This window comes from Lonchura striata, chromosome 14, assembly GCF_050655825.1.
Source record: "Lonchura striata isolate lonStrDom1 chromosome 14, ASM5065582v1, whole genome shotgun sequence".
In the NCBI taxonomy this organism is placed as follows: Eukaryota; Metazoa; Chordata; class Aves; order Passeriformes; family Estrildidae; genus Lonchura; species Lonchura striata.
In genome coordinates, this window is record NC_140716.1 from 9,336,195 (window position 1) to 9,354,665 (window position 18,471).

Below are 18,471 nucleotides of genomic sequence, written 5' to 3' on the forward strand. Positions count from 1 at the left end.
CCGCGGGCAGCCCCTCACAGCACGGGTGACACCAAGGGCACGGCCAGCCCGGGTTATCAACTAAAAACTGCAATCCGAAGGGATAAACTAAATGGTACAAACAACTTAATTGAGATTAAAAAGGGCCAAGAATCTGCTCTAAATTAAGCAGTGTTTGACCTTGGGAAGTAATAATGGATTTGCTAGAATAGAGGCACAGGAACTCCAGTGAGATTTCTGGATGTTTTCATCCTCCCTATGTAGGCTGGGTCTATGTTAAAGCACCAGTCATTAAACAAAATGTGTTATGGACTTTTCTGTGTCAGAGCTAGTAACTGGTTTTGCTCCTGAAAGATTGTATACACACACAAATTCTGCTGCCACAGCAACCCGGGTAAGTATGAACAGAGACTTGAATTTCCTGTGTAGTTCTTCAGTAACATCCAATCTGCTGGAAGCTTACTTTGGCTGAATGTGTAAAATTTACTTCACCCATTCACACAAACTAGCTACAGCAACACGTGACATTATTTGACCTTAGCCCTCTCAACTTTGTATACACTTATGCTTCTTTTCTACACAAACTGGTACTGTAATAATTATGTCACTCCCAGCAACTCTCACAAGTTACATCAAACAGATTTTTGTAGGCATTACTAATAATATAATCTTGATGATGATGAAGATATTCCCATTTAAGTAGATACTATACACCACATGAAATCTTCCATTAGATGCAGTCCACGTTTAAAGTCTAACAAGCATTTAATCCATCTACATAGTTAGAAGCTGGAGGTTGGTATTTTTCCTTTAGTGGAATGTAGGATGACATTTTGAGCTAGTTTTAAGACTTAACTAGCAAAAGACTTCTGTAGCCACCCTTCTGGAACTAGTTTGGTTCTTTGTGATTTTGCCTAAGATTTTATACAGCACACATAAGACTTCCTTCAATGGCTAGAGGAATTCTTTTAGCTGCAACAGCAAGCAGTCCTAAACATGTCCAAGAGCTTCCTTCCACTCAACAATGTAAAAGTTCTTTGAATGGACTTTGTGCTGCATTGGCAGAGCTGATAAGGAAACTAAAATAGTGTTAAATATTTGTTAATGTGTAACTGCAGGTGATTCCCAGTTTCTGTTTAGAAGGCAAACTGATTGCATGTAAGAGTAACTGGATGCATTTTCAAAAAGAAAATAGTTACAATGCTTACAATAGGTATCATATCACTGCTCCACAGCAAGTACTGTTTGTCTAATTATTTGGTCTCACCATCTTCTAGTGCTTTAGTGCTTTTCTGTGCTTAACATCCTCCTTAACTGATGGGTCAGTTCCTATATTTCATTTTTAAAATATATACTATTCATACTAGTAAACTAGTTGGAATTCTACATAACTTTTGAGTGAAGTTGCACTCTAGCTACCATCTTATACAACAATCATTAAGTACTGATATTGGATTTGATTAATTACATCGTAATATACAATGAATGCAAAGGCCTGCTCAATTCACTCTAGCAATTATTATTGCTTTAATAGAGTAGAACACTTGAATAGAAAAATTTTAATAGAAAATTTTGGTTTTCACAAACTAAGTATGTGAGCTACATATATGAGTTTTGGCTTAATTTATTCCACTTATTAAACAGTGTATCTCATAATTCACTTTATAAGTGAAACAATGGGGAATCAGAAAAAGCATCTCTTTCTGTTCAGGAAAAATGAAACGAACAAAAAATTATTGCAAATGAAAACTGATCTACAGGTTTGTTTGGGTTTTTTTTAATCAGGCCATTGCAACACTGGAGTGGTGTCACATTGCAGTTCCATTAAAAGCAGGAAACAAATTGCATACACCTCCTAAAAATTGCAGATAGTAAAGGAGAAATCACATTGCAGATCTTCAAGTTTAGTGTTCTTCTGAATTTGTTAAAAGATAGAGCATTTGGAAAGCATTTTAAAATGAGAATATGCAAAGAAAAGAAGTTACTCTAGTAATTTTACAAGAAAACACTGAAAGACATTTCAGGAGTTCATAAGGAAGTACAGCCACAGTGTTCTTAGCAAATATTTTCCTTAATTCCACCTTTAGTATTCAATGAGGTGTGGCATAGAACAATTGTGCATTGAAATTTTAAGCCCTACCAGTATTTGCTGATGGTGGCACCAAACTCTTAGTGTAACTTCAAAACCAGAAGAACTCCTGAGGAAATTCTCAACACAATTTTATCATTAGCACAGTTTTAGGTATCACTAGCATTAATATAAATCTTTTTCCAAGTACTGTTTGTTAATGCTTTACAATGCCTTGGGGTACTTGTTAATCAACAGAGTTTCTTTTGGTCATGTTCTCTCTCTCAAATGCTTCAGCATTAGGAAAATAGTTTCCAACATCACTGGACTAAAAATTACTCTTGCAAGTGTCATCATATTACATCGTTTGTTACTACAAAGAATGTACTTGTATACCAACATCACTGGGGTCTACTTATAAAGTCTCAGATTCCAGGTTATTTCAGAATAACAATGAAACTTTTTACAAGAGATGCTATAAATTGTGTATTTACACTATAAACAACTTCTACTACATTTGCAGCTTTGCGTCAACAATTTAATATAGAGATTTTAAAAGCACCCTTACAAACAAAAGTATTGCACTGGCATTATAAAAATTCACAGTAAGTTTAACTTCCAGACCTTGGTAAAAAACAGTGCAAGAGCTTTTCATTGTGCAAGAGCTTTTTATACAAACCTTTCAGGTTATTGAAAATAATAATAATTGAAACAACACAATAAAACCAACCATATGACAAGCTGCACTGACATTTCAATGAATCAGGTTCAATTCTCTTTAGCTGTCACTTCTCAAAAAGATTTTGTGGAATCTTTTTTCACCATTTCAAAGCATAGCCAGTCCAACACTGAAATAGGTGCTTTTGGCAGAGATATGGCTCCACGTGTCCATTTTATGGAGAGTCCACAATGCTTGCAGAGGTTATTCCACAATGAGAGAATCCTACTGTCTTGAGTAGGGAATCTCTTTCCATAATTTGCAGCATTTTCCCCACTTTTTGGGGCCGTAACATCTTTAGTCATGTCTTCAACAGATCCTGAAGGTAACACATGAAGAAATGGTTACTCCAAAATAGGCTTAGAACAAATATAACTCTAAACTGTTACTTAAAGTCAGTCTTAAAAGTACTTTTCCTCATATTGAACAGCCAACTGGAACCCAAAGAAAAGATCCATTAAGTCACCAGCCCATCTCCAATGGTGGCCAAGTGTGATGTCTCAATGAAGGCATAACAATATGGCACACAAGTAATATCCCCTCAGGATATCAACTGCCCCAGGTCTTCCTTAGCCAAATATATTATCTTTATATTATCATGTATCTTCTGCTTTGTCCTTTGAATTTTTGAATCAGTAAATTTTTATCTGTCCCACTGTCCCATGTCAAGTAATCACATACTTCACTTACATAGCACATGACAGTTTGTGCCTGCTTTGCCTTGGGAGACAAGCACTTCATACCTTTCCCACAGTGACTGCATAGACTTCTAGAACACTTTATATTCTGCATCTCTTTTCAGGCTTGAGGATTCTAATCTACTTGTTATTCCTTTAATAGAAACATTCCATGTAATGAAAATTCTCACCTTTGTCTACTGTATAATGTTTAAGACGGGAAATCAGAACAATGTAGAATGCTCCTTTCATAATTTCAAAAATTAATGCTCAAATTTTCCAAATGAAAATAAAGAGAGGATGTTTGGGGTTTGTTTTGTTTTGTTTTGTTTTTAGGATTTTGTTTTGTTTTGTTTCTGAATGTGTGTGTGGGGGGTGCTGGTTTTTTTCCTTCTCAGGCAATATCTGCCCAAACATGTTTAACCCGTTTGGTTAAGTTCATAAATATCTCCTGATGGGGAGAGGATTTGGTCTATCAGCAAGGAATGACCTGATTCAGACAGTTGTTTATGAGAAGTTCTAAGATACTTTAGGTGAACTTACTTTGAAAGGGAACTCCAAATTATCTTTCAAGGTGAAACCATTTGTTATTCTTTGTTTCACCTTGCAAGTAAAATCCCAGAGTTTATGTTCCAATATGTAACATAACTGCTGTACACCCCCTGTTTTGGTTTTGGTTCTTTCTGAATTACCATTACTGAAGGTTGTTTACTGTAGCAACAGAAGCTACTGGGATATCTTGTACTAAGTATATATATAGATGTGTGTGTGTGTGTGAGTGTATAGGACATGTAAATCTAATTACAATCAGAAATAAGACTTGAAATATTTCAAAATAGTGGATAACTTTCACTAATAGGAGCTCATTAAAACAGAATACCTATCCGTGTACACACAGTGCATCTACAGAAATAGCAAATTACCTACTGAGCTCAATACCTGCAATTGCCATGATGTTTAGATGGAATCGTTCTGCGTAGTCATTTATATTTATATTGTTCCTGCAAATATCGACCTGCCAGTTTTAGACCCCTTTCAGAAAAAAAGAGGTCTGAAAATAGAATGGCTCATTTTCAACAGTCTAATTGCAGGTGTAGTTAATAATAAACTAAAGAGCAGTAACAATCTTTGAAAGTTGTGTTGCTGCTGTTCTTTCCTGCCTCCTACAAGTCTTCTATTAAGGAATAATTATCTATACTCAATCTCCCTGCTGTTAAAACTTTCTCTCAAGAAAAATTTCATAGCTGTCATGAAAGAAGACGATTTCTACATGAATTTTTCTGTAAGTCAACAGTGTCTTCAGAATTTAATTGCAAGGAGAAGCAGGAAAAGCTGATCTTGTACATAGTGAATCAGAACAGCAAGATGTTTAGAATCCTCAAACAGTTCAAACAGTACAAAACTGTGTTTACAGTTCCTACAATAGAGGATTTTACATAGTGAAGTGAAGGCTTGACTTTTTTCCCCAAACACAGTTTCAAGGCATTATGCATGCTTTTCTTCCTATGTGAACACACCACATAAATGAACATACGAAGATATTTTGAAAAGCTTCATGTTCTTCAACCATGCTTTGAAATAGGACCGAGACACTTCCTTTGCACATCAGGTATCATCACATCTTTTCTATATGTCTGAGGTTTAAGACAAACAGTTTAACTGATAGCTACATTTGAGTTTCAACCTCTTACCTACAGCTCTGCCCTCAAGTTAAATCCAAGTCATCATTTCACCTTTTTTGTTCTCCAATAAAGCATTATTTCACGGTGCTAACGAGGGGGTTTCCCCTCCCAAGAGCTCGTGCGGGGTAGTGGTTAATGGCCCTTCCTGGCAGGATTTGGTTGCTGTGAGGACCAGTTCAGAGCGCCAGGGCTCCTGTGCTGCTCTCTGGCCGCAGCTCTCCGCACGCCACCGCACTGCCCGGGCTTCACTCCGGGTCACCTGCTACGTTCTCGGACGGCTACAGGAAGCGCCTTCCCCGCCTAATCCCATTTGTGCAATCTTTCCCACTCGTTTTTATACCACCTGAGCTGAGAAAAACTCCCCACTACTTCTATTTAAGACGTGGCAGCTGCGAGTAGGTGTTTTAACCCAGCAAGCGTTAAACCGAATGCCGGGCAAGCGAGCTGTCGCAGGCTGTGGCCGAAGGCAGAGCCGACAGCCGGGCTGGCCTCGCCGCGCGGCCCCGGGCTCCCGTCCGGCTCTCACCTGCCGGGGTCGGCGCGGCGGCCGCGGGGGCCCTGGGCGCGCCGCAGCTCCAGGTCGGCGGGGCGGGCGGGGGCGAGCGCGGCCGTGAGGCGGAGGCTGAGCCCGTTCACCAGCCGCCGCAGCAGCGTGTCCCCGCGGCCCTTGGGCGGCGACAGCCCCACGTCGTCCCGCAGCTCCTCGGGCGGCACCTCCAGGTTGCCCGCGTACCAGAACACCCACCAGACCAGGCTGAGGAAGATGCCGATGCCGCCCGCGTAGATGAGCAGGTCGGAGAAGAACACGTCGGCGAACACGCCGGCCAGCAGCACCGCCAGCCCCACCGCGTCGAAGGCCAGCGCCAGCCAGAAGGCGGCCACGCAGCGGCCCAGCCCGCCCGGGGCCGCCATGGGGAGCGGCGCCACCGCCGCCTCGGGCCGCGCGCACCTGAGGGGAGGCGAGGGCGGAGCGCACCTGAGGGCAGCGCCGGGCCGCGCCCCCACACCTGAGGGGAGCCTCGGCCACGCCCCCTCTGAAGGGCCGCCCGGGCCACGCCCCCGCACCTGAGGGCAGGTTCAGACCGCGCCCCCGCACCTGAGGGCAGGTTCAGACCGCGCCCCCGCACCTGAGGGCAGGTTCAGACCGCGCCCCCGCACCTGAGGGCAGGTTCAGACCGCGCCCCCGCACCTGAGGGCAGGTTCGGACCGCGCCCCCACACCTGAGGGCAGGTTCAGACCGCGCCCCCGCACCTGAGGGCAGGTTTGGCCGCGCCCCCACACCTGAGGGCAGGTTCAGACCGCGCCCCCGCACCTGAGGGCAGGTTCGGCTGCGCCCCCACACCTGAGGGCAGGTTCAGACCGCGCCCCCGCACCTGAGGGCAGGTTCGGCTGCGCCCCCACACCTGAGGGCAGGTTCAGACCGTGCCCCCGCACCTGAGGGCAGGTTCAGACCGCGCCCCCGCACCTGAGGGCAGGTTCAGACCGCGCCCCCCACACCTGAGGGCAGGTTCAGGCCGCAGCGCACAGGGGAGGCAAGGCGGGCACACGCCGCCCTCACCGGCCCCGCCGAGCCCCCAGCCCGCCACCCTGGGGCTCGGAGACTGATCCATAGCGAACAATGGCATTTGGGAGCTGAGACCTCTCTTCCAGTAGTGCACTACTGCTCCCAGGTGAGCTGGGCCTGCTCAGCTGCTCCAGCTGAGGCAGTGACACCTCCGGCACCCTAGAAGGAAGGCACTCCAAAAAGTGGTCCGCAGATGAACATCCACTTCACTCATCTCCACACTTGCAAGGGGAGGCAAGCTGGTCGCAGACAGCAGAGATTTGCAAGACAGTTACAATGTGCATCTACAAATGCATATAGACCCCTTTAACCGTGCTTGAGGAGGCTGAAAAAGTTGGAATCCAAGTTCAGGTTGACAAACAGGAAACGAGTTGTCAATGCAGGATGCAAAATTCAGTAAGTAAAAGTTATGTAAAAGGCAAAACACAAATTTCAGTTCACCCTTGTGTTAATGATCTGATATGTATCTTTTTACACTCCCACGTCCTCAAGCATAAGAACTGTATTTAGATGTAGGATCTCCTGTGCCTGCTCTCACAAGGGCCTTATTCTAACACCTTATTTAATGATCCATTGTTCCAGTAACTAGAAATATCAAGCCAACAGGAACTATGACTAGGCCTAACAGAATAGGTACCTTCCACATTTTAGTGGAAATAGTTTGCAGTAAATTATACTGCTGATACTCTGCCAGTAACAGTTAGTGCTGTTGGTTTATTTGGATTACTGTAATAGCTTTTGGTTCACAAAATAGTTGAAAAGCTACAAAAAGGCAGGGTTGCAAAAGGGTCAAACAAAGCTGACACCACAGATCAAGCAGAATATTTTCATATTCTTATTTAGCATCCACTTTCTTTCTAGGTAGCCAATATCTTGTTATGAAGGTGCCATAAAAAGGAGATGTGGTAGGGTTTTTTCAATGACAAAGTAGTTACTTCCTGTTGATTAATCTTGTCTCTTACCACCTTTTTCCTATTTGGAGGTTTTACCACTAGGACTTTTCAATACAAATCTGCCTCATATTCTCACACTGCAAAGGCCAAACAAGTTATCATACACAGAACTAGGCAGTTGTGTAAAACTGCAAATATATCACCTTTCAGTCCTGACGTATGTATTTTTCATGCCTTAACAGTACAAGTTCACTTGGCTGGCACAACTAGAACTCACAGAGCCTTTGGCTTTCTTCAGGTGGAAGAACAGTTCTGTGACCATCTTGCAGAAATGCTCTCAACTGTTCTGGTAGCAGAAATGAAGCCCAAAACTGAAGGTAACAATTTGCTTGATGTTGTAAAATATATATACAGTTAAAGCAAAATTGTTGGTGCCTTTTAAACTCACAAATACCCTAGGTAAAAACAGCTAAAAATGAATATGTGGGGCTTGGTATCAGGCTGCTAAGTTAGATATCTGCAGTAACACCAATCACTGTCAACCTGTCTTTATTATATTGAACAATTTTCTAAAAAACTATAGCAGTTTTTTCACCTTTAAAAGCACATGCAGATTGCTGCTCTTGGCACACATGCTTCTTGCTTCAAAAAGATAGCATTTATTAAAATATTTCTCAGACTTTTTTCTGTGGGATAGACCCCTCCCTTCGACACTTGAAAAATTTGAGAATTTTTGCTTTGGGCCAGCAAAAGATAAAAGGTGATGGAGTCATCACCTTTTTCGACTATCACCATTTATTTGTACCAGCTTGTAAATTAGAAGGAAACCAGTAAGTCATTACAGATTTTGGTAAAAAAAGCTCTTGGGATCAGATTTCCTAAGAAGGTATTTTACTTCATCAATAAATTTGTTTACTGAAAATCGACCATAGAATGATGATACAAAACATCTTACAACAAACAACGCTCATGCTGACTGCGGCACGCGCACCTTTTTGGGTGCCCGCTTCTGTGGTTTTGAAGACTTCCTGGCTGACTGTATTGTCTTGCCAGCTTTGGGTGTTGCAAAAGACTTTGCTTCAGGTTTTTTTGGAGCCTTTTTCATGTCTTTTTCTTTTATTGCTTCCTTTGGCTTACTGACCTGCTTGGCTTTTTTCTCTTTTGATGGCGTCTGCAAGTTTGCACACTCTTCTGTAACATCAGGGTTTGATTTTGGAGTATCCACGAGAGATGTTTTCTTTCTCTTACCAAGGGGTGTTTTGGATTTCTTGCCGAAATTGTCACGTTTTTCTGGATTTGGTCCCATTTTCTGTGTTTAACACAAACAAAAAAATTACTATTCCACCCAAGAAACATACTTCTTGTTTTTAAGGAAGAAGGATCAGTGAAAACTTTTAAAAATGACAAATACTTTCAACTGAACTGCACCATAGTCTACTTGAAGTGTGCTAACACTTCCTGTTCCCTAAGGAGCAATGAACAATTTAAACAATTCAAAATATTTAGTTTTAACTGAAATGCAAGTTTCTCAATATTATTCAACAACTACCTTCATGTTGGCTGAGCTCTTCGTTTGTATAGGCACCAGTTGTGGAATTTCTTCATCATCACAATCTCCTGGTTCTTGGACTATTTCTGTCTTTTCTTTTATCACAGGCTCCTGGGTACCAGCAGCAGCTTTACTTTCTGTTGTCACAGCAACTTGACTTGGCTTCAGTTTTTTAGTTGTCTTCTTTTCTTTCTTGGGTTTTGCCTTCTAGAATTAATCAGAAGTACACCTCAGACAAATCCTCATACCATTTCTAAATGTATAATAATTGTTTTAATGTCGTTAAAAATTAGATGGTGTAGCAACATTAAAGACTTTTACATATGGTTGATTAGTCCATGTCTATTGAATAAAATATGAAAAAATGCCTTACACACAGAAGTTTATTTTAAATAGCTCACAACTAGAGACTTTAAGGTTGACATTACTGTAAGTTGAATATGCACGGTCCCAATTTAATTTCAGACAAATGAATATAAACAGAACAGTACAAAGGAATAGCCAATTATTTTTTAACAAGTATGAGCTCTCCCTATATACACAAATATATGAGATTGAGAATTATTCAGATGCCACTGATTAACCAACAAATAACAGATGCGAAATCTGAACCCACATATGTTAATGAGTGTATTTTCAGAAGGCAAATACAGATAAACAATAGAAGCAAAGCTCTAAGAATGAATCCCAGGTCCCTTGAGGTCTAGAAATACTTTATTTATTTCCAGTTTGCTTTAAAACCTGTGAGTGAGTTTCCATAATTTCTTATTGTTACTGAGTATTTAAAGCACTGAGGCAGGCGTGTCTATCCAGTAGTAGACGTAAAGCCTGGGATCAGTTTCTAATACATTTAAACCCAACATAACAATGCACAGAAGGAAAACAAAGAACTAGAACTAAATGTACCTATTTAGTTTATGCAAAGTTTGAAGAAATTTTGGTTACCTTTGCTTCATTTTTCTTGAGCGATGGCTCTTTGTCAAGCTCATCCAGGTTGGAGATATTCGCAGTAAATATTGGGAGTGCAACCGATTTAAGTGTTTTGACGTGAAGAATTTTTACATTTTTCCATTTCTGCAAAAACAAAACCAGTATATTATGTAAAAATAAGGCTGAAGTATTAATCTATTTGTCTATAATGCAGTCAATCAGCAGTACCTTTGGTAACTTGCTACCAATCACTTTTGCTGCTGCAATGATATTCTCAAGTATCTCATCCGCTTTCATCCCAGTGTGACCGATGCGTGTTGTACTGAAAGAAGAAATGAACAGTAATTATATATGGGCAAATAAATTTATTTCAAGTCACTTATTTAGTTTAGGCATACCCAGAAATGCAAAAGGCCCACTTATCTGCAATAATCATAAAGAAGGGATGGCTACTGCAAAAATCTTTTGTGACAACAGAAGGGATTGACCTGTATTCATCTTTCCATATTTAGATATGCAACTTCTGCCTTATATTACAAAGCATTACTACCAATTCAGATCCTTTTAGATACACAGTACATGAAAACATCTTATTAGACTGGAGTATTTTGGAAATACAAAAATATTATTAAATTAGATTAAAACTAAGATTGTACACGCGCTTTGACAGTGACAGGTGCCTAGAAATTCCTTAGGTAAAAGGAAAAAGAGACAAAACCCTTCAGCTTCACAGTAAAACTGAAGTAGAACTACTAATTTAACTATACAGGTAAAGGTTCAAAACATCCCCCATTTGGAATGACCCTGAACATCTTTTATTCACATACTAAAGGAATAAAAATAACTCATTTAAAATTCCTACAGTTAAGACAGAACCATGCTTCAAGTGATGTATTAATTTATTTGTACTTACTAACAGCACCCTTTGTTGTTAACTGGGAGTGTAGTCCCTTGGACATGTTTTTCTAGTTCCTTGGCAAGATCTTTGGCTTTCAAGTTTACAGATAAAGGTGCCCTAAAACAGAAAGGGAGAGGGGTAAAAAAAGGAAATAATTAGAAAACCCAAAAGAAAACCAATTCCTCCATTACTAAGAAGAATCTGATCTTAAAAAAGATAATGCAACAATGGATTTCCGAAGTTTAAAGACCTACTTTTTCTTTTCATAGAAGTGTTTTCCTAGATGTGAGGGCAAAAGCCTTCTAATTCGGTCATCAGACAGAAAGAGATCAAAACTGTTCAGGAGGCGCCGCTTCGCTTCAAACATTTTATACTCCTTTTTGAGGGTTCTGTATGAAATGATCTGCAACACAAGCACCAGTTTAGTTCCTGCTGCTGAAAATGCAACCTGAAATGCTTCTCAGAACTGCACAGATTAATGCTGCAGAACTGATAGTCCGTCACAGTGCATTCTTTTAGAAAGCTGAACACAATCAAAAAGTATCCATTTCCTACTGTTTTAAAGAATCAAAAAATATGGGTCTCTTGCATAGTAACTGCACGCCACAAAACAGAACTTGTGTACATGAATAACATCTAAATCAAGGTTAAATACAACAAGTTGTTATACAGTTTTATTGTTGGCGGCATAAACAATCAAATGTGAGTTTTCCTGGTTGGTTACTCAAACTAAATATTGAACATTTATCTAGAAATTGTATCTGATTACTAAAAATCCTGTTTCAAACTCAAAAAATTATTCCAAGTAAACTTTGTGTTATAGAAACACCACAGTTTGAGTAGTCAGAAAAATCTTACTAGAGTATGTGAATGAGAATTAGAATATTAGACAGCAAAAAAGAACAACTACTTGCATTCTTTTGGTGGTATAAAAGGAAAATGACAGTACTGTATTATATCAAGGCCCTCCCTTACCTGGCTAATACTTCTGATCCCATTGCGGAGTAAAAGTTTCTTGTATAAATTTTCAGTTTGTTCTGCTGATAAATTTGGTTCATCCTTTGTGAACAGGCAAACATCAGTTGTTTCTGGTCGAATGCCATGGGGCAGCGGTCTACAATAAGAATATGAGATGCATAGTGTCTGTATTTATAGTTTGTTAACTACTAAATATTCTCAGTGAAACCTACAGTTGATAAGCATACAGAACTGTAAAAGTGAAATCATGGAACACCACGGCTCCAGTCAGATACAAAACACAATCCTCTATCCTTACCACAGGGGTTCTGATAAACGGATGTAAACTTTCTCAATGTAGTGCAGCTACAGTCTAAAAGAAGACTTCTAATTAATATTCACGTTTGGTTTTCAAAAGAAACAAGAAGTATTACTAATGACTTGGTGGTGGATCAAGACAAAGAAGGTGATTCTAGATATTTTCTAGATCTAGAAATAATTAACACCTAGATATTTTCTAAAGCTAAAGGATGGAAAGGCACATACCCTGTAACTGGCAACGAACAGAAGCAGTATCTTCTGCGCAAAAAGATGGTACAGCCCAGCTTTCAGTTATACCAAAAGTAGGGGTAAAGCAGCGTCTGACCCGGCAGTTCTTATTCACGGCACAGAAGCTCCCAGGACAAGGCCGTGGCAGTCAAACCCCTTAAGCACAGAATCTGCAATGTTCTTTTCCAAGCCAAAGGACATGAGCAACCCCTATAATCATGCGACCAGATATCAGTGTCTTACATTCTGATGACCTTTGCCGCCTGCGGGACCTTCCACACCGTCACCAGTAGATGGACGCTCTCGCTCTCGTTGAGCAGCAGCGCGTCCCCCTTGGCTTTGCTTCTGGAGAACGCCAAGAGAGCTTCCACCGCCTTCTTCACCTGCAACGGCACCACAGCGGCAGCAGCCGCAGGTCAAGCCCGGCCCGGCCGCGCTCCCGCCTGCCCGGCTCCCGCAGCCCCCGGGCGCCGCTCCCAGTACCTGGGCCCGGTCCAGCGGCTCCCTGCCGCCCGCCATGGCCCAGCGCCGCCGCCACGTGCGGGCTCCGCGCCTGCGCGCGCCGCTTTCCGGGGCGGGCGCGGCCCGCGCTTTCCGCTCCTGCGCACCGCAGCGCCGCGCGCCCGGCGCGGGGAGGCTGCGCGTGTGCGGCGGGCGCGGGCTGCGCCTGCAGCCAGCTTTGCCCCAGCGGGGCCACGGGCTAAGCGCACCTGGGGCAGAGCTCCGGGGCCGTCAGTCCACCCCGCTTCGGCACCAGGGCCAGCCGGAGGTCAAGTCGGGTTGCTCAGTGTTGTAGCCACCGTGTCCTCACGGTGAAAAGCGTTTAGCCGGACTCGCCTTGTTTTATTGATGGTGCTCCCTAGTCCAAACCCGGATGCTGCTGGCTCCCTTTGCTTCCAGGGCTGGCTCGTGTTTAGCCTGCTGTGCTCCTGGCACTTTCCAGCACAGCTGTTCCCCAGCCTGTGTTGTGCAAGGGGCTGCTCCTTCCCAAATGCGGGTTTGCGTTTGCCTTTTTTGAGTGTTGATGGGTTTGTGTTGCCGAGTCTTTCCGGCCTGTCTAGGTCCTCTGTTCATGAGGATAATGATTGGTCCAAAGTTTGATTCCCCCTGCAAACTTGATGTGACCATACTTCAGGTCACTGTTAGAGATACTAAATAGAACATGGCCCAGGATAAATCCCAGCAGTACTCCATTTGTTACTGGCCTTCGGGTGGAGTACAAGCCATTACCTCTGCCCTACAAGCCTTGTTATCTGAACAGTGGTTACCCATCTAGTTGGCCACCCAGCACACCATCATGCTTGGGAAGAATTGAGCATGTTCTTCAGATTCCTTCTTTGAAGACTATCCCTAATTTTACTTCCTGTATTTCTGTCCTTTTGCATTGGAATGCTGTCATAAGTCTCCTGTTTATCCAAGCCAGTCTCCTGATAGATCTACCTGTTTTGCTGAGTATTCAGGAGGCTCATTTGTATGATTGGAGGAGGTTGTCCTTAAAGACCTGCTGCCAGATTTCCTGAGCTCCTTTGCCCTTCAGAGCTGCCTCCCATGGGATCCTGCCCACTGGTTTGCTGAATAAATCAGAGTCTGTCTCATGGACTACAGGAACTGTATTTTGCTGCTCATTTTCCTCATACACTCCTTCTTGAGCATGGCTATTTCCAAATCACTACCATTGGAGCAACCACTGATTATCACGTCAAACCATTTCTTCCTCGTGTGTGACTAATAAAGGCAGAGGTCCTGCCTCTCCTGCTCAGTTTAGAAATGTATTGACTGACTACTTGGAAATAGTTTAATTACAGAATGCTTATTCCATTGAGTTCCATGCTGGATAAGTAGATTTTTCTGAGATAAAATCTACCCTGGAATTATTTTGGTCTCATTCTCACAGTGCTGTGTGTGTCCTGGCAGCTTTGGATTGTCTGCATTTGTCACACAGGTAAACTGCTCTCTGGATAACACAGCTATGTATAGCCAGGGCTTAAATATGTATGAAATTAGGAGTCTTAGTCATTTACTCTTCTCTAGATTTTTTTTCCTGCTCTTTGCCTTTCTATGTGTGATTTTATTCCTTCTCATCAGATGTCTTCCAACAAAATTTGTTGCTCCATCAGTGTGGCCAGTGCAAAGAGAAACTAAAATACCCTAGTTTCTTGGCAAGCTGCTTTATGTAGTGGTTTATATTTTCTTTCTGCTGTTAGTGTTTTTGTAGCAATATAAGAATAGTTGATGGCATCAAGACTTACCCATACAGGAAAGAACTATACAGACATACCCTGATTTTAAATAGTGAATAAAAACATCCTGGAAAATGGAAATTTTCCTTTCCTATTGTGTTTTTTGAACAAAACCAAAACCAAATCAAAGCAAAAAAGAAACTGGCTAAAAAATAGAAAAGCTGTCCTTTGTTGCCATGTCGTATGAAGTACTGATTAGAGAAATTACTGAAGGTGAGGAACATGCAGGGTAGCCAAGGAGGGCAGACTCATTAAAGCCTTTTCAGTACTGCTGAAATTTCTGCATGTGATACTTGCTGTGGTACTGTATATTCTGTCTATTAGCCTTGCTTCTATCTTTGCATATTTTAGGGCTGCCGTATTTTAATAAAACATCAACATATTAATGTGACGTTAAAACAAAATAGAAAAAGTCAGATGACTGGAACATCTCTCTGAAAATGAGCCAGGCTAGTCCTGTAGATATGATTGAACAGCATGTTTGAACATTGACTTTACTGGGTCAGTATAGCATTAATAGGATAAAACTGCAGGGACTATTATTAGTGACTCAGATTTGAATTTTTCACAAATCAGTCTCATCCAAGTACATTTTTCTGAAAAAGTTTTGGTCTGACACAACTAAATTTTACCAGATGTGGTTTAACTGACTTAGTCTAATCATTTTCTCTTGAAAGGTACTTGAGGTAGCTAATAGAGCTGTCTCGAAAAAATTAAGTTAATCTGTTTATAAGAAATATTTCAGTTTAATACAGCATGCAATCAATATGAACTATAAAAGAGTGCACCTTTAATTTAGCAATGTCATAAATTTAGTTACTCCTGCAAGGAAATCAGGTTTGTTACTTTTATCGGTGTTATTGCTGTACACTGTCCTGCTGTAGCTCTCAATTTAACTTTTTGGATCATGAAAGTATGTATTTTTCTTTAAAAAAAATTGTGTCGCTTATTTAAATGCTAAGATAGAAAATAATTTCAATACATTCTATCTTATTACTTGTTTTTTTAATATGCCTAATTTTGTACTTTCACACAGCAAAAGGTGCTACTGTTTCTGCTGTTAAGAGGTCTTTTAGGTTTAAGGTTATTCAAATTTCATTTCCTGGCTTGTATTCCTCTAGACTATTTGATGGCAATACCAAAATCCCAGATCTCTATAAATGTAGTTCTTGCAACAAAACCAGCACAAAGAGTATGCAGAGTTTAAGACAGGACTAAGAAATGCTTTACAAGAGAGCTCAGAAGAGAATCTCCCCACTAGACCAGAGTTCAAGCTCTGTTTTCTTTGCAGTGCTGGAGTCAGCCTCCAGCTGTAACCTGACTCAGACACGAGGCTTTGGTGCAAGTTATTCACAGGCACCAAGAGGGCTGTTCCAAAGGACTGGACAAAGCTGCAAAGCTTTCTTGCTATAATGCTTTGCCTCACATCCCTTCTAGGGACTTAACAATGACAGGAACACTGCCTCAAGTACCTTTTTGTCACACCGCAGTTAATCTGTCCTGTCTCTTGTTACTCTTTTTGAGAAGTAGGTGGACTTTTTTTGGTGTATGGAACTGACAGGAGATGTAGAAAAATTTACATTGGAAGGAAAGCCAATGAAAGAATATGGATTATCAAATGTATATATACACAGACAACAGATTTTGGGTTTGTTAGCATAAATTTCTATTTTATATTAAGACTAGAATCCTTTCTAGTATTTTTTCAGAGGAAAAGTAGTATCTTGTCAGGTTTATAGTGTGATAAAATAAACACAAGGAAAGAAACATGTTCACAGTATAAAATCTTCAGTAGTAACTCCAGTTTTGTTGGTATTATTTTTTTGTACCAAATCCTCTATAGAGTATACAAAAAGAGCAGAATAAGTAAGAGCCTTTAAGTACCAGTTCAGGAAGAAAACAGTCTTGTCTGGAGTACATGTCATCTGCTTTAACAGCATCATTTCAACAGTCTGCAGTATGAACCAAAAAGCCAGAGTAATACAAACCAAATACCTGGGACATTGAAACAATATTTTCTTCTTAGGTAATATTCAGTAATAAACACTTATAAAAACACATTTCTCATCATTAACATGATTTTTAATATATAGACTGGTGTCGTAAGTAGTCTAAAATAGAGGTTCTTCATTGAGTAATTTTCATTTGGCTTTTTATGCCACTGAAAAAATTCTGTAGAGGGGCTAAAAACTGCGACCAGCAAATATCCCCATGGATAAATCTCCTTAAAACAGCTATTTTTCTTACAACACTATTACACCATCATCAATAGCTTGCTGTTCAGGAATACAATTTACTACCAGGATAAGGATTTCAGGAACTGGTGTCATCATGTTTGTGGATCAGTTCCTGATTGTCTGCTAAGATGAGCAAGTAGCTGGAATGGTTTCATGTAGACAGTTGATGGCAATGTTACTCAACTGACCACTGCCCCCATTGCTCCAGCTACTGTGCTTTACTTCTTGGAGCTTGCAGAAACAAGGAATTATTTTCCTGTTGCCAAATCATTAGTACTGCTGCACATTCAGATTTTTTTTTATTTAGTATTTATTACATATACAAAGGTTTTCAGTTCAAGTTATATCATGGCTAAGCACTCTAGCTGTATCTACACTAAAAACTTGGCCAACAATCAGAAAGGTGTGATCCTCATCAGTACCACACTGCAAATGCTATTATACTGAGGGAAGAAACCCCTGAACTCTCTTTTCTGCAGAAACACACTCAGAATTTTGCTGGTATGAATTAAAGCTACACCATGGGAATACCCTGCCAGCACTCCATGCAAGCAGTTACCCTGGCAGTGCTCCAAGGGGTGCTATATTGGCAATCCAACTTTTATTTCCTTTTTTTTTTCCTCCTTCCTTTCAACTGTTGTGGTTGCATAGCTCCTTTATTTTTGTATCATCATCTTCAAAGCAGCATACCACATTTTCACAAAAGGAAATATTCAAAATGGTAATTTAAAAAAGTTTATTACAGTGAATCAGCAAATAGTATTTATTTCCAACAAAGCCACATTATCTTTTTGTCTTCTTTCATCTAGATTTAGCTGTATTTAATAGTAGCAAAAATGGGACTATAAAATGTAGAATGGAGATGAAATGAAAAAGTTGAGATGTAATCCGAGGACTATTCAAACACAATGTACTTCCAGCTCTTCTACCCAAAATGCCGCCAATTCATGTACATTTATGCCTTACATTTTCATATATTTGCTATAGAATGCAAATATTTTATACCTAAATAAAAACCTCCTACAGGATAGGAATATCTTTAATTGCATACTGTGGATTCTGTTAATGAATTTATAATAATACAACCTCTCCATTTACAGACCAGGTGACATTAACTGGAATCATGGAAATGGCAATCAAATGCACTAGATGGGATGAATAATGGAGATAGTGACTTTCTATCTACTGATACTCCAACCCACCAGGTGATTATTCAGTTTAATATTAAATACTCAGTCCAGCCTCAAAATAATGAAGTTTTAAAATCCCACATTAAGTTTACTCAACAGTGGAAAACTGATGCTGGAGCATCATCTAGAAAAAAAAAGTTTTAAAGGACCTAGCAATTTAGGAATCTAACTGTAAGTATTATCCAGTAATGGTCCCTGCAAATTTCAAATCCACGAGCTTACTTCAAGAAAGCAGTCAGATATCTGGAAATCTTGTTAGTCCAGAATAGGAACAAGACAATAAGTTTCCCTGGCTTTTAATTTCTTCATTAGTTTAAGATCCAAGGAACTGTGGGATTTG

General features: G+C 40.7%; 2 protein-coding genes across 2 annotated transcripts; both read right to left on the minus strand.

Moving 5' to 3' along the window:
* Positions 1 to 1,740: 1,740 nt before the first annotated feature.
* Positions 1,741 to 6,131, minus strand: LOC110475484 (transmembrane protein 238). Its single transcript, XM_031506168.3, has 2 exons — positions 5,651 to 6,131; positions 1,741 to 3,084 (listed from the first exon to the last, which is right to left on the minus strand). The coding sequence occupies exons 1-2, from the start codon at positions 6,034 to 6,036 to the stop codon at positions 3,075 to 3,077; spliced, it is 396 nt and encodes a 131-aa protein (XP_031362028.2). The 5' UTR covers positions 6,037 to 6,131; the 3' UTR covers positions 1,741 to 3,074.
* A 1,982-nt stretch (positions 6,132 to 8,113) lies between these two features.
* On the minus strand, positions 8,114 to 13,006 carry RSL1D1 (ribosomal L1 domain containing 1). The gene is made up of 9 exons (XM_021539675.4): positions 12,948 to 13,006; positions 12,708 to 12,847; positions 11,934 to 12,072; positions 11,213 to 11,361; positions 10,974 to 11,075; positions 10,289 to 10,382; positions 10,076 to 10,204; positions 9,131 to 9,337; positions 8,114 to 8,890 (listed from the first exon to the last, which is right to left on the minus strand). Exons 1-9 carry the CDS (start codon positions 12,981 to 12,983, stop codon positions 8,549 to 8,551), a joined length of 1,338 nt encoding a protein of 445 aa, XP_021395350.2. The 5' UTR covers positions 12,984 to 13,006; the 3' UTR covers positions 8,114 to 8,548.
* Positions 13,007 to 18,471: the final 5,465 nt, after the last annotated feature.

Bases quoted from the DNA above. Each gene is read 5' to 3' on its own strand.
- LOC110475484 (XM_031506168.3), bottom strand. From the start codon at position 6,036: ATGGCGGCCCCGGGCGGGCTGGGCCGCTGCGTGGCCGCCTTCTGGCTG.
- RSL1D1 (XM_021539675.4), bottom strand. From the start codon at position 12,983: ATGGCGGGCGGCAGGGAGCCGCTGGACCGGGCCCAG. The intron at 11,362-11,933 runs GTAAGGGAGGGC...CTTGTGTTGCAG, and splicing joins GGATCAGAAGTATTAGCCAG to ATCATTTCATACAGAACCCT. The intron at 10,205-10,288 runs GTACTGCTGATT...TTGTTTTTGCAG, and splicing joins TTGGTAGCAAGTTACCAAAG to AAATGGAAAAATGTAAAAAT.